Source organism: Haematobia irritans, chromosome 2, assembly GCF_050003625.1.
Source record: "Haematobia irritans isolate KBUSLIRL chromosome 2, ASM5000362v1, whole genome shotgun sequence".
In the NCBI taxonomy this organism is placed as follows: Eukaryota; Metazoa; Arthropoda; class Insecta; order Diptera; family Muscidae; genus Haematobia; species Haematobia irritans.
In genome coordinates this window covers 121,649,838-121,665,747 of record NC_134398.1, presented here as the reverse complement: position 1 = coordinate 121,665,747, position 15,910 = coordinate 121,649,838, and the positions used below count along the sequence as shown (strand labels likewise).

At 31.8% G+C, this 15,910-nt stretch overlaps 1 protein-coding gene and 2 long non-coding RNA genes across 3 annotated transcripts in view; 1 reads left to right on the top strand and 2 right to left on the bottom strand.

Moving 5' to 3' along the window:
• Mcr (macroglobulin complement-related) overlaps positions 1-9,027 on the bottom strand; it is a 28,734-nt gene extending 19,707 nt beyond the window's left edge. The window contains 2 exon segments of the mRNA XM_075296040.1: positions 269-1,162; positions 8,871-9,027. Of these exon segments, the coding sequence (XP_075152155.1) occupies positions 269-1,122 (854 nt within the window). The 5' untranslated portion in view covers positions 1,123-1,162; positions 8,871-9,027.
• Positions 1-11,055, top strand: part of LOC142226179 (uncharacterized) — a 248,939-nt gene extending 237,884 nt beyond the window's left edge. Inside the window, exons 3-4 of the long non-coding RNA XR_012719621.1 lie at positions 10,385-10,782; positions 10,850-11,055. This is a non-coding gene — a long non-coding RNA (uncharacterized LOC142226179). The remainder of the gene's footprint in view (positions 1-10,384; positions 10,783-10,849) is intronic.
• Positions 11,056-15,039: 3,984 nt separating this feature from the next.
• Positions 15,040-15,620, bottom strand: LOC142226149 (uncharacterized). Its single transcript, XR_012719612.1, has 2 exons — positions 15,480-15,620; positions 15,040-15,397 (listed from the first exon to the last, which is right to left on the bottom strand). It is a non-coding gene; the product is annotated as an uncharacterized LOC142226149 (long non-coding RNA).
• Positions 15,621-15,910: the final 290 nt, after the last annotated feature.

The following is a 15,910-nucleotide window of genomic DNA, read 5'->3' as shown; positions in this document are numbered from 1 at the left end:
AGAGTAGTGGCAAATTTTAACAAACACGCGCTCGTCCTTTAAAAATAACTGTTAATCTAAAGTCAACAATGTGCTGTCCAATTCTGCTCAATGAAAATGGAACTAATTGGTATATCAGAGATCTCGAAGTCCCAACCTTTGTATTATCAAATTTTATCTTTTTGTCATTGTTTAAATCGCTACAGATCTGTTTTTTTTTTTTTCGAAAATTCATATATGAAATCATCAAACCTAGTACAATACACTTTTCGAACTACATATATCTCACCTGGAAAGCCAACGGCGCACAATATGACGATTAGGATCGAGCATATAAACATCAATGGCATTATCGAAACCCTTCAATTCTGTTGTTATTGGCACTGTTCGAAAACGTACAGTTTCACCTTGCATATACAGTGGTTTGTCAGTTTGTATAAAAATGGTCATAGAACGTTGTGAAAAAGTCAATCGGGTTTCATTGAGGAATGCCAAACCGCCAAAGACATTGTTGTAGAAACCTTCAACGCGCAGTTTATATTCACCACCAACACTTGTGGGCGGCACACGCATAAGCAAGGTCTCTGGTACACCCTCCTTAACCTCTTTGGATTCGCCGCTAATTTGTACACCATCACACGATATACTTGCATGTACTGTGGTTGGATACTGAGCCTGCAGTATATTAACCGCAACCTGGTAAATGAGTCCAGGTCGTACCATGCGTGATGCAACTATAAAATAGGTTGGTTCTTTGGCATGATAGGCTTCCAGAAATGTAGTTTTAATATTGTATGAGGATTTTCCACGATTCAACGATGGTTCATCATCAGCATATGAAGTTGATGGACGTTTACCAAAGTCTTGATCCAAATCATTGATGTTGTTATTATCAGTGCGATAACGTGTGCGATCGTTAATATTATTTAGGTTAATGTTTTGATTGAAGGGATCATTACTATTCCCAAATGGATTATTATTGTTGTTGTTATTGTTGTTGTATCCATCATAGTTTAACGATGATGGGGTGGAGTATTGGTTTTGTTGATAGAAATCTTGTTGAGCGACTGCTACTATAGGAAGAATACACAGCACTTTAAATAACATATGTAATTTAAAGCACCGATGGTATTGTCTCATCATAATTCGCCGTCAGTTCAACGCTTTATGTTGGGAAGAAAATCTAAAATTAAAAAACAAAAGTAGGAAATATGTTAATAGTGCTTTAAAAGACCTTTAGGTATTATTAGGGTGGAGAATGGATTGTTGGGCGCTGATATAACCAATGAGAATTCTTTGCTAAAGTAGCTTCTGCTTCGTACAAAAGCATTGAAACAAATGAACTCATTCACAGCATCGACACTTCATTATTCATTCCCACTTGAATGAAACAAAATGATATGCAATATGGAGCATTCCATTTACATATTTGTAATAGGCCAATTATAAAGAAAACTCACAAGAATAAAGGAAGAGTCTATAAAACTGAATGAAAATTTTGAAAATATTAAAATTTTGAAAACTGGATACACTTGGCTCAACTATGCTAATATGTTTTAATCCGTCTGTAAAATTAACGGTTATCGTAACTGCAACGTTTCTAACCCGTCTGTAAAACTTATTTTTTTTTTTTCGGGGCATGCAAAATACGGGCCGATGGAGATAATTAAAGTGCTAATTTTTAATCGCCAGCGAGGCACGTTTCTAGTTCCAGTTCAGTAGATTCAGCGGCAGTTCGACAAATTTGATAGTGACATGGAGGAAGGTTTGAGCCAGTGTGTTACAATGGTTCAGTTTTTAAATCGCCAAGTGATGATGAGGCCAAATTAGAATAATAGACGATTTGGATCACACCTTGTAAATCCAGAAAACGATAGCCATAACATTTCCGTCCAAATGGGACTTCAAAAGGCCCAAACGCTCTTTAAAAAAATAAATAAAATAAAACTACGAGTCGAATTTGTTTGAAATTAATACCAAACAAAATATATTAATAGCGCATACTAAACTACATCATCCACCATAATCTGACATTCCGTTTGTAATACATAAGGAATATCGGTATCCAACTACATCAAGAATATATATTGTTGATTAAGGTAACATTCTAAGGCGTTCTACGGACGTCCACGTGTCTGTGCTTTCAATAGTGAATCTAACGGTTTGAATTTTGGTGTGAAGGCAGCTTAAACTTCCTATTTAATTTTGTTGTGTATTTCCTCTTAAATATTATCCTTTACATGTACAATGGAAACACCCATAGAAATTTCTAAAACAACTTAATGAACTGAGTCGTCTCCTATTCACTACTTCCCTTTTAACATTTACTAGAAACAAATGAGAAATCCACACATACATATATCCATATGCATGTCCATAGAAAAACTTTAAACACGGAAAACTTTTGTTTCTTTGGTCTCATACACAAGAAAAAAGTTAAAATATCGACCGGGCAGTTCTTCCACACAGAAAATAACTATTACCAAAATATTTCCAATTAAAAAGTTGACTGAAGTTGAAAACGTAATAAATTACAAAAATTAACTGATACAATTAAATTATTAAACAAACTAAAAATACAGACAATTAAGAAAATATTTGTTTACATTTTATTTCAAATATTAATTATAATATATTTAAAGTATTTTTTAATTATTTTAATTAAATAAAAAATATGTCCAATTGGAAAAATAATTGAAAATTTTATTCCCAAATAACACTAGTTTACACTGAAAATGTACACTTGATGAGAGTCGACTTTCGAAAAAAATGCTTAAAAATTTTTATGGAACAGTTTTTGAGATAACCCGTTATTTTTAGTTTTTCGCTCCTTTTTTTCACTAAACAAATTATATCTCGAGTTAGAAATGTCCGATTATATCGTTGTTCGTACTTAATGAAAGGTATTAAGATGACCAATAAACGTGTATAATTGGATCTGTGATAAATTAAGTGGTTCAAAAAATATCGATGCGAAAAAGCCAAATTGTCAAATTTTACAATGAACCTTTTCCGCCAGAAAAGTATAAACCATTGAAAAATTACAAAGTTATAAGCAATTGAATGATGTCAAATCATGCAAATATGAGCCACTCACCCACACAAAAATGCATTTCTCTGTGGCCGAGAGGCATTTTTGTGTGGGTGAGTTCATTTTTGCATGATTTGACATCGGATTTGTTCACTCAATTGCTTATAACTTTGTCATTTTTCGGTCGATTTTCTTCTAGTTGGTATCATCTATACGAGTATAATCTATGCGATCATGGAGAGAAAAAATTCTAATGGTTAATACTTTAACCATACTCTATACTTACGTTAGAGTATCATCTATACGACCATGGAGAGAAAATTTTTTAATGGTTAATACTTTTCTGGCGGAAAAGGTCCATTGTAAAATAAGATTTTGTTTTGAAAATTTGGCCTTTTCGCATCGATATTTTTTGAACCATTTAACTTGTCACAATTGTAAACTATTATTCGTCATCTTAATACCTTTCATTTAATTACAAACAACAATATAATCGGACATTTCTGACTCGAGAAAAACTAAAAATAACGGGATATCTCAAAACCTGATCCATATTTTTTTTTTTATTTTTTCGATTTCAGCAGATCAAAATACACACAGAAAAGTTGCCTCTCATCAAGTGTACATGAAAAAATTGTTTTTTGTAAACTAGTGTAATTAGTCATAGGTTCATTAAATTTTGACTCAAATCTAAAAAAATCCAACAATTATTATTATAAAAAATTCATAAAATAATATAAACTCTTATAAAATTACAAGCAAAATATTCCATGTGAAATTAAATATAGATAAATAAAGAATAATACAATAAACATACGATTGCCTCGATTAAAAATTAATTGAATTTCTCAACCAAAGACGGTTCAATTTTTAATTAAACTAAATTAAAAATTAAAGTACTAGAGGAAATCAATTATATTTTTAAAAAATTTTTATTCCCTATTGTTATTATTTGGATCAATTAATTTCGTAATTGTTTGTTTTCTGTGCGTCATTAATTAATTTGTTTTCATTTAAGTTAAAGTAATGTAACAAACAAGTAATGTAACTATAATTAAATTCAAAATTAATCCTTTAATTTTTATTATACAAGGTAATTTTTATTATACAATAATAACACAAAGTTAATAAATTAAATTACAATAAGCATTTATCATATAGAAATGAGCTTTATTGAAAGCTCATTACATTGTTTACAAACCAAAAATCGTTGTTTGGTATTTTTGAAAATCGGTATCAAATCAAATGTACATACTGATGAAAATCGACTAATCGAAAAAATAAAAGTAATTGAATTTTTATGCTAACAATATAACAAAAAGTCGATAATAATGCATTCAAACTCGAAAGTCGACCTTTTCGCATTTAAAAAAAAATCTCAAAAAGTCGAATTTTTGTTTATCATAACAGCTGCCAGCTCATATTTTGCGAAATCTTCTCCCAAAGATTGGGAAATATCCCGCGAAAAAACTATTTTGAATAACGAGCTCAACACCCAAAGACATAAAAAATTAAAGGAGCATATTGTCATTGAATGGCATTAAATATCTGTTAACCAAACCTTCTTTTCAACAATTAAAGAACGACTTTACCAATATAGTATAATAATGGGATTGAGTAGATCGTCCAATAAAGGCAACTGAAAAGAATGTGGAAATCTTCACTTCAATTTTGGAAAACATTTATATATTTCCATATCAATATAAGAAATCAATAATGATTAGTCTATCATAATTTATAATTAGGTTATTAAATGTACTTCGTACAAAAAAGAACATCTTGAATTCGAATCATATATAAATATAAATTTAAAATTGTACAGTTGATTGTCTAATCCGATAGTTCTGATAGCAAAATATTAATAACAGGGTAGCTTAATGAGATGCATATGATCCATATTAAGAAACTTTGTCCCAAGTTACTAAGGGGTTTCGAACAATGATTCAACAGAGGGGTATAATTTGATAGGTATTCCCACAAACTATAACCTGCCCTAATCAATAAATGAAAAAAAAAAATCAATCGTAATTCTCATTTCTTAATACAAATATAATAAGAATAATGTGTTTATTCTCAATTTACAGGTGTTTCCCTCATATTATCGAAGAAATTTACATTGTAAAAATAAATTTACTTTAATAGTTATAAATCCATTCAACAGACCTCCGAGACCGATGATTCTTTTAATTTTAATTTATTTCCGCATGAATGTAACATAGTCTTTTATTTTCGATCGTTTACATAATCTGAATATTCTTGCACTACCTCCAATTTTTTTCTTGTGTACATTATAAAATATTATACACATCAATGAGAACATCTCTTCTATTGGGTTTGCCCATATTTCACCACAAAATCACACATCCATGGCACTTACACGAACGCCACCACATTTACACACAGTCAAATCAGGGCACTAAGTTATTATTTTTAGTGATTTTTATAGAAATGGGGAACAAATCATGTAAGGCAACGCCAATTCATGCGTTTGTGCAAGGCAGGATGGGTATTTTCATTACATATATGTTTTTTTTTCATCCGGCAGTTGGGTGTTTTTTTGACCGACTTTGTATTGAATTCAGTAGAAGCACGCATGTTTTTCTCGGTATTTGCTTTTGTGTAACTACATATTGTATTGCGGTAGGTACATCACTTAAGACATATGATGGATTAATGGATACAAATATGTTTAAGAATTATTAGTTTTAGAAATATCATCCCTTTTTGGAAATAAATATTAAAATCAGAATTAAAATAGTGCATATGTTTCTTTGAAATGTAGATTAATAATTCTTTAAAAAGGCACGGTAATTACCATTTTTTTACATTGCCAGTTTTTTTTACATTGATTTTCAACGTTCGAATTATGCTTCTGTGGAGCCTATTCGGAGGATGTGCATTATTTTTAATTCAATCTATCATCTAGTTGACACTAACCTTGGTATTGATATGATGAAGTCTAGAATTTTAGAATATTTGGATAACTAATACATTATTTATTTATTTATTTATTTATTTATTTATTTATTTATTATTAGTTTTATTGAATAACCTAATATTTGATCTTGTGTTTTAATATATCCGGCTGATGAGTCATTCTCTGTAGCTGGTCAAATCCCTCTGCCTCCACCCCGCCATGGTCCGGATCATGGTGTGTACGCTGTCCCTACGTCATGGGGACGAGGCCCTCACGGTCGGAAGGGGCGGGAAAGTGGGCGATGGGACCGTTCCCAAAAAAAAAAAAAAACGAATGATATGCACGCTTCTGTACTGACAACATCAATGAAGTCTTCCAATTCATATCACTTTTAAATTCAAGAGAAGTTTTAAATAATTTTATTAAATTATATAATTTAAAATATAATATTGTTTGATTAATTAATTAATGAAAATCAACTAAATGTAAATCATTCATTCTTCTGACGAATATACAAGATCAACCATAGACTAATACAGTATCATTAATTTGTACCTGTCCTCATACTTGACTTTAGATGAGCCTGGCAGATTATGTATGAGTGAAAAAATCAGTATAAGTACATGGGGACTTCATATGGAATCGGTATACATTGGGGGCTTATATAGCAAAAAATACTTTTGTTCAGTAAAAACTGATTCCCGAAAATGATTCAAAACAGAAGAATTGTGCCTTTCAGCATTCCAAAACAAATTTGAAATAAATCCTACAAAATTGAGCCTCTTAGACTATCAAGTGAAATATAATTTTCTCAAGTAGATGGCAGAGCTGTTCAATATTCATCTATTATGGGTTTCTGGACACAGGAAAATATGGGGAAACTTCAGATGGGTTGGTAAATCTTGAAATGTCTTACATATACTCTATTCTTTAGTCTCTTGGCAATCATTCAAATATTTCGATTTATATAGCGACTACAAGAGATTAAGAAGTTTATTGATGTTATAGATGTAGACTACGAACGAACAGAACTATAATGCGGGGTTTCTCTCTTTATTACGTTAAACTGTGAAGACATACTCCCTTCAAGATAAAGTAACAACTCGCAATGTGGTGACAGCCGATAGTCAACGAGTATCAATCTACTTTCAGTTTTTCCCAAAGTCAACATTAATAATAATTATAAAGAAAAAAAATACGACTAGATCGACATTATTTCTACCTCATTTCTCAACGAAATACTGATTCCACTACAGCTACCCAACAAAAAAGCGTCGCCAAAAAAGTAATGAAAATGTTCTTTTTGGATCCGGAAGTGGTGCAAAATTGACGCAGAAGCGATGAATTTAACATGGGCTTGTCATAGGACAGAAGTCCTCCATTTCAACAGCCGTGGCACTGAATTTGCATCACTTCTTTAGGTGTGATCCAAATTCAATGTTTTGGATGTATATTAAAAAATTCTGTGATATTTTGTGAAATAAATAATTTTTATATTTTTTTATAATATTTAATGGATTCTAACGCTTGTCGGAAACGTTTGACCTCAAATATTTTCAAAAATTCACAATTTTTTCAGATTGGATTTGACATTTTTTTCGACAAAATTTAAATGATTTGTACCATTTTATGAATTATTACTCTGGTTTTAACCTATTTGAAACAAAAAAACTTTAAATTACCTATTAAAAGTATGAAAAAAACCAAGATATAAAAAATTGAATTAAAAGAACTTCCTGGGTAGTTAAAATAAAGAACATCATTGGGAGTGCATCTTCTGGAAGTGCTTTTAAAGTTGTGCATTTGGAAAAACTTCCAAATTTTTTTGCTGGGTAGTTATATTCGTTTGAAAATAAACTAAATATCACATTGAAAGTTGGATAAATTCATAAGGTCCTAAGGCACGTTATTGTAGTTTACAACATAACATGCTATATAATATGTCCACAGGGAAATACAAATGGGAAGCAGTTTAAAATATGTCAAAAGCAAATAGATAATACACTTGACCGCCAGCCGGTCATATTTCAATATCGTTGCACCCAATATAACTCTGATGTACTGTTAAACAAACAGAAAAACACAAGTGGTGCAAATTGTTCATGGCGGCATGCACAAGGAAATGGCGTAAAATGTAAATGAACGTACCTCAACAAAAAACTACCACATTTTGTAGGACTTAAGTTCTACATGCAAAAAGGCAAGGTGTAATAGGAAACTAAATGCAAAAACCCAGAGATAAGGAACCAGTCGCGCAAACTGAAAAAAGTCACCCTCTAAAGTTAACATAAACCAATTGTACATCTGTAAGCAAAACGTATGTCTATGCAATGGCCTTACCAGGAGCAGCACAACTATGCGCTGCAAAGAAGCCAAAATGTGTGATTCATAATTGATGTTAATTAACGACACCATGCCAGACTTGTGCGCCGAGTTGAATGGGTACAACAGCGGGGTCATAGGTTGAAAGGGTTAATATCGATTTTTTTATTCCTTTGGTTATTTGACACCATAACATATTACGCTATTTACCACCCGATCGAGGCAATCATACATAAGGAACAAACAAGAAAAAAACTTCTATTGGGAACTTCTTCCAATCATCGTGTTTATACTTCCAATCATTGTGTTTATACTTCAAGAGTCTCAATAAAGATTATTTAAAATCTGAAAAGACTATTTATTAATATTTAATAAGTATAGCATTGTTATGGTCAACGCCCATTTGAGACATTTGTTTGATCGTTCGTCGTTCAGAAACATGCCAACACCAAAAACAATATGATGTTACACCAACAAAGTAGTACCACACACACACACACACAAACCAAATTTAAACAACGTAAAGGTATTTAGTTGTACCACTGCAATAACAACCACTTAGCGTGTCATATTTTCATTCATGTTTCTTCAAATTTTTAACGTTTAGCAGCACATGCTTACCTCTCGAACACTTTTTTTTTCACTGTAAAACTTCGATACACATTCTATTTAATAATTTGGTTCGTCTTATTTGTATTTTAGTAAAATAAATTAACAAAAATAACGCAAAAATACAAAATAAATCTCCCACCCGCAACTGAAATGATAAAATGCCAAGCCCAACCAGCGTTGCCGTAGCGATAAGGAATATGTAAAGCTAATTAGTTACAAAAGTAAAGTGGCGCAATACGCTAACGTTCGATAACCTAAATTCCACGCGTGTCGTGCCGACGTAAGTGTATAAGTATTGTAATACTTCTAGTCTTGGGCAAAATCGTTCACCGTAGTGATTCGGACTCATCGTTCCTTTTGTACAAAGGAACTAGTTCCTTCAAATCGTTCCATCGTTCCTTTTCGTTCCGGATTTGTATATTTGTCATCACTGTCATCTACTAAAGACAGACATTACATTGTTTGTTTACTTTGTGTAACGAAGTTCGTGGTCAATTGAAAGACACAAAAATATGAAAAATTGAGTGAAATTACTTCAAATAGTTTATAGTAATATACAAAAATTAAAGGAATGGAAAATTTAAGGAAATAACTAAATTCAGGAAGCCAAACTCTTTGGATGGATTTTTGGATTGAATAATACTATACTCTGTGCAAAATTATTCATTGGAAGAAATTACGATTTTTTGTCGTTTGTGAAGAGTCTGAGATGGAATTAAAGATTCTATTAAATAGCAGCATATCAGCCAATGGTTTAAATACATACGCGCCAAAATGAATGAATTGGTAAATAGCTCTAACAGAAGTAAAGAAATCAAACTGCGATCCGAAGAACGATGGATCGTAAATTGAAAATAGAACTAAACAAAAGGAACGATGAGAACGAAAGAGATGGAACTAGTGACAGTCGTTCCTTTTAGTGAACCGTTCATTGGAACTAGTTCGTTCCGGTACGACACAAGACTAAATACTTCCCAATAAACACAGGATGAGCGTTTTTCAAATGCAACAACTTTTCAGTTTGAGGGTAAATATAATTTTCAACATAAATTCAACTTGACTTGAAATAGCTCGTCTTCAATACATCTTCAAATTGTTTGCGAATTACTTCCAATTTGCCAAAATGTTGACGAAATCTTTGAAAAGGTGTTGAAGATAATATGAGAAAACTTTGACAAAACACTACCCTAAAATGCAACGAAAAAACCATGTGGTTTTCAATACTTATTTGTGCAACGAAGTTCGTGGTCAATTGCAAGAAATTAAAGAAATGGGAAATTTTAGACAAATAACCAAATAGTTTATAAAAATAGGTAAGTGAAAATAAAAAATGAAATAAAACTCTAAGGAAGTCACTAAATGTATATCTCTTTGCAGAAAACTAAAAATTAAAAAGTTGACCGATGAAAAAATGGTGGACAATTAACTGGAACTGCTTCAAATAGTTTATAATAATTGGTTCGTCAATATGAAAAATTAAATCAACATTTTGGAGAAGTCACTAAATTTAAATCTCTTTGCAGAAAACTAAAATCTTTGGATGCTACATTCTTGCAAACATTAAGAAGCTGACCAATGAAAAATGAGTGGCTTATCGACAAGAAAAAGTTTCCAGAAACATTACAAGTGCAACCAATTAAAATTGTTAAAAACAACAACCCTGCCAGCATTTCAAAGTTCCATTTCATCTTCATCGCTACCACAGACTCGTAAATGTCACTGCAACCATCCTACTGTGATGGGGGCAGCATATCATAAAGTACAAAATGTACATCATACATGTATTTTGCCATCACTACTTTTACAAATGCCATTTTATTTTTTGTGAAACGCCAAGCGCAACCAGCTTGTTATATTTTATTTAAATAAAAACGAAAATAAAGTTCTGAAAACATAGATTTTACGCTTAAAATTATGAAAGGTATATTGGTGGACAATTTTTGATTTTCCAAATGGAATAAAGTGATTGTTTTTCAAATATTTTACAGACACGCTGCCTCCATCGAATAAAAACACTGGCTGATAGACGCTGCAACATGTAACTCGCTACTTGTAACTCTACATCATCATTAATGCAAAAAATTATGTTAAATGTGATGTGATAGTGGTATAAATGTTATATTTTTAAGAATTTGTAAATGATTAATCAAATTAATAAATATCTAAACAAACGTGTTTTACTCGACCACAATGATTCTTTTACCACTATCTTAAAATGTGCTTTTTCTGATTGTTTGGAGGGTCTCTTATTGGCGTCGTTCTAAATTGATCTATAAAGGCACCTAATAATTACACTCATGCGAAACCTTTTTGTAGTAACTTGGCGTGGTACAACTTCTCAATAGTGACGGCGCTTTTCCGACGAGTTTTTGATATCGTATATGATTGTTTTCGACGTACTGGGGATTCTCAGAAGCGCCCCCAAATTCAAAAAATGTTGGCAGGGAAATTGTTGAAATCAACAACTTCTGGATGAAAATGTGCATCACATCGTCAGTTTAATTCATATGCTATTATCAGTTTAAAATGGATATTTTGTGAATTGCTTCTGCTGGAAATCAATTCTAACACGCGGTCCAGTACGTTCCTAATTTCAAATTGCCCGCATGTTAATAAATTTTAATGCGGTTTTATGACACCAAAAGTAAGGAAATCGAATTATCAATGCAAAAGTGTTTACTAATAATGTTTAAGATATTTAAAGTTTTGTTGTTTTTTTGTTTTTTTTTTTTTTTTGTTCTTATTTGTTGATATGTTTAATAAGATTATTTTTTATCAATTGGTATTGTAGTGTATTTTTATATATTTTATTTTGATGAAAATGAATAAATTATACAAAATTCATAGAATTTTGGCTTTGACTTTCAATTTGAAGTGGGGATATCATTCATACAAATTTAGGTTGAAAAGTATTTCATTTATTTCATTTATTATCGTACAAAGTGATACAAAAGTCAATAAATAGACCTAAAATCCTGCATCACACAAAATTGTAATAAAATATAAACTTCAACAATGGTATATATAAAAAAAATAGATAAAATCTTGAATTTTGAATTTGACTCGCACCGAAAATTGTTTGACAATTTATTGAGTAGCGATGCATTTCAATTTGAGGATAACACTTGAGATATTATTGCTAATGTGTTGAATTTCACTGTTGAGTGTAATGTCTGTTTTTTTGTTGAGAACGCGATTTTCTCAACAATTTCTCAACTTGAATATTACCCTAATCCTTTGATATTGGATTAAGTTGGTGGTTGTTGCTTGTTTTTACAAAATAACATTTTATTTTTCCTTGGGCAATTGATCCGCTATTCCTTTGATCCTGTGTATAGTTTCGGAACAAAAATATGGTCCGTGTTTGATTTATAAACCCGCACAAATAGTTTTTAATAAATAAATTATTTCTTAAATCACATTGCAAATGGCGCCGTGCTATAAACGTCAGTTTTTCAACACGAAAAAACAAAGTATCACAAATGGAAAAAATTTCGCAAATTTTTCGCATTTTTTGGTTTTGTATGGAGTTTCAACGCGAAAACCGAACAGAGAACCGGCCTTAATGGGGAAAATAATCAAAACATTGTTCTTGTAACAAAAAATAAGTTACTGACATCATTTCCTCATTGTAATTATCGAATTGCAACCAACCATTTCTCTGGGTGTATATTTATGAGAATTTATAAATGTTTAATAAAATTAATAAACATCTAAACAATCGTGTTTTACTTGACCACAATGATTCTTTTACAACTATCTTAAAATGCACTTTGTCTGATTGTTTGAAGGGGCTCTTATTGGCGTCCTTCTAAATGTATCCAGAAGGGCACCTAATAATTGCACTCATGCGATACTTTTTTGTAGTAACTTGGCGTGGTACAACTTCTCAATGGTGACGGCGCTTTTCCGAGGAGTTTTGGATATAGTATACGACTGTTTTCGACGTAGTGGGGATTCTCAGAAGCGCCCCCAAATTCTAAAAATGTTGGCAGGGGTAGTATAACATTTGGAACTGTCATTACTGTTTATATAGTAAATAACCATTGAGTTTTCCATCCCTGGTATTCTATTTCTGAATTGCCATACTTTTCTCACAGGTTTGCCATATGTTTCCAAAAACTTTAATATACCATAAATTGCGACAAAAAAAATAGGTGGGCAGCATTGTCAAGTATTCGGGCAGCTTTGACATTAAGTTACCGTGAATTTGTTGTGGATACCGAAATTTCTGTATTCGTGTGTCGTGTGTGTGATCTATAGGTAAAAATATTTAAAAATAAAACTAAATAATATCAACGAAATATAATGAAATAAAATTATGTAAAAACATTATCAATGACAACAGCGATGAAGGATGTATTGAATTATGTGGATAAAAGCAAGAGAAAATGCTTATAAAAGTGACTAAATAAATGTTCATAAAAAGTGACCAAATAGAGTGGTGAGTGTGTGTGATTTTTTAAGTGGAGGAGTGTGTGTGTATCAAGCACATATACCGTCGCAATGGAATGAAAATAACAGCAAAACAAAGTACAAGAGAATAATGTAGAAAATAATGTAATTGCAAGAGAGGCAAATGAAAATGTCCAACTGCCTGAGAAAAGATGTGCCTATGAGAGACAAAAGTAGCAAAATGTCCTTATGAGAGAAAATTTTCAAATTTTCACTTTATTCTTATTCCAGCACCCTGTCGAAGAGGGTGGTCCAATTGGCAATCGATTTTAGTCGGGAATCGATTTTAAGTGTGATCGAGTGTGTGCGTAATCAGCGTAGGTGGATTTAGAATGTCCTATAGAAACTTTTGAGTTTGGAAAAGTAAAATTTTCTAAATACCCCATTACTGAGTGTGTGTTTAATGTATAGCTATGCGTGTGTGTGAGAAGTGATGGGAGTTTTCTGTTTCATTTCTCTGGTGATAGTGTTGCGCAAAATTTGGTACTTTATTATGTACACTAACTTGTTTTGCATATCACGGGCATTCTGTGATAAACACAACGTTGAATCTGATATGTTCCTTTCTAACTAGATTCCCTCTTTGGGATATTTATCGGTGGCTCGATTGTAATTTATCGAAAGAATTCGTCCCAGTTATCGCCCAAGCCGATATATCTATTAATTTTTCCTTCATGTGTAAATGCCTACCGAAAACTGACCAGTGAGCCAGCTCAATTAAAAATCAAGTTACCAAGGGCTAATTTTCATGAAAAGATGTTAGAGGCTTTGGAAATAAATCGATGATTTAATTACCTAAACGGTCGCCGCGATCTTTGGAATAATGAAAAATGTGTGCTAGCATGACAAATATCGAGAGACCATCGTGTAAACTACTGACAAAACGAAAAGGATAAGTGAAGTAAAAGTCCAAAAAGAGATTACCAATGAAACATTGTGAGAGCATATACAAAGAAGTGTTTGTTCCATCATATTTTCCGTGAACAAAAAATTAGAAGAAAAGTTTAATATATAAATGGAAAATTTCTGTGCAAATGGTATGCAAAAATCAAGAGAAAATACCTTGAAAGCAGTGCAAAAAATTAAAATAAAAACAATAAATAAAAATTTCTTTCAATATCTAAAAGTGAACGCAAAACAATACAACAAATTTCTTCTGAACAATTGATAGTGTCATAAGGGGCAATGAAAAAGGCCACAAAGTTCGTCATATCACATAAGGCTGCGCTGCTGCAGCATTTACGGCAAGGAAATTGAAAAGAAAAAAAAAACGAAGTGAAAATTTTAGTCACAAGTTTCTTTGGTCACAAATTTTTAGTCGGTCGTTCTATCAAATACATGAATCTGGCCTATGTCAATAAGAACATTTTGGTTTGTTACGTGTGTATGTGTTCATGTCGTAAGTGGTGTATATTTTCTTCATGTGTCCCTTTATGGGAAATCTGACGTAGAAGTCGCTGCTATTGCTTGCTGTTGAAAGCTAGCATTGAACAAAATTGGTAGAAAGAATAGCATAAACTTCCGACGTCGTGTATATGTGTCAAATATCTCATTGAAATTTTTCGTCGTAAAATTTGTATGTGTCATATGGCCGAATACTTGGTCCTTGCTCTGGCCTTTGAATGTAAAATTTAACCTCCCTCCCCCATACTATTTGTATTTAGAAGTCTCCAGTTTCTAGCTTCTTAAGCTAAAAAAATATTCATAAAAAAAACAGTAGAAAAACATTCCATAAAAAAGCTCTGCAAGTATTTCAATTACCAAAAGAATATATATACATATATACTTCAAAAATAATTGTAAAATGGCATGTACTGAACGTTTACGTCATAGCGTACGCAAACGTCGAAGTCAACAGACATCGTTACAGCCATCTCACGGGCAGGATAATAGTGTAGGAATTTTCATATTATGGAAAATTATGTAAAGGAATTTCCTTATTTCCCCGTCTATTCTTGTTTCATTCTCATTAAGGCAGACATATCAGGAACGATATATGTATCGATATGTTTCCATTAAACGAATCGATAACTAAGGGTTTGACAAGAACAAAAAAAGAGCGTAACTGAGAGAGAGAGTGACTGAAAGAGAAGGTGAACGGGAGAAAAATACCATAAATAAAGAGGAATTCTTTTTCTACAATTCCAATGTATAACGTCATACCTGAAAAAATACATCACCAAAGGCATGGGGATGCGATCTCCAGAAAATTTGTTACGTTCTTTAGCAGTGTTCCTCAACAAATGTATAAGTATAAAGTGGTAATTAATTCAACAGTCTGAGCTTTACACATTTCCATATTTTATTACTTTTTCAATTATAAAATAATACTAATAAATTGTTTACACCAATTTACTATTAAATAGTAAATTAGTAGTACCCTCTACTAATGGTACGAAAATACATTGTAAATGCCGGATTGGTGAAAATGACGACGTTTATATATACTTGGTACGTACGGGCAAAGGCGGATTAAAAACAATTGACGGCGCCAAAATATCTAACGTAAATAAATCGAAAATGTTGATGAGAAATTTGAGTGGAACAACAAATTCTATTCATATTTAGTACCAATGGTATACTAAATATGAATA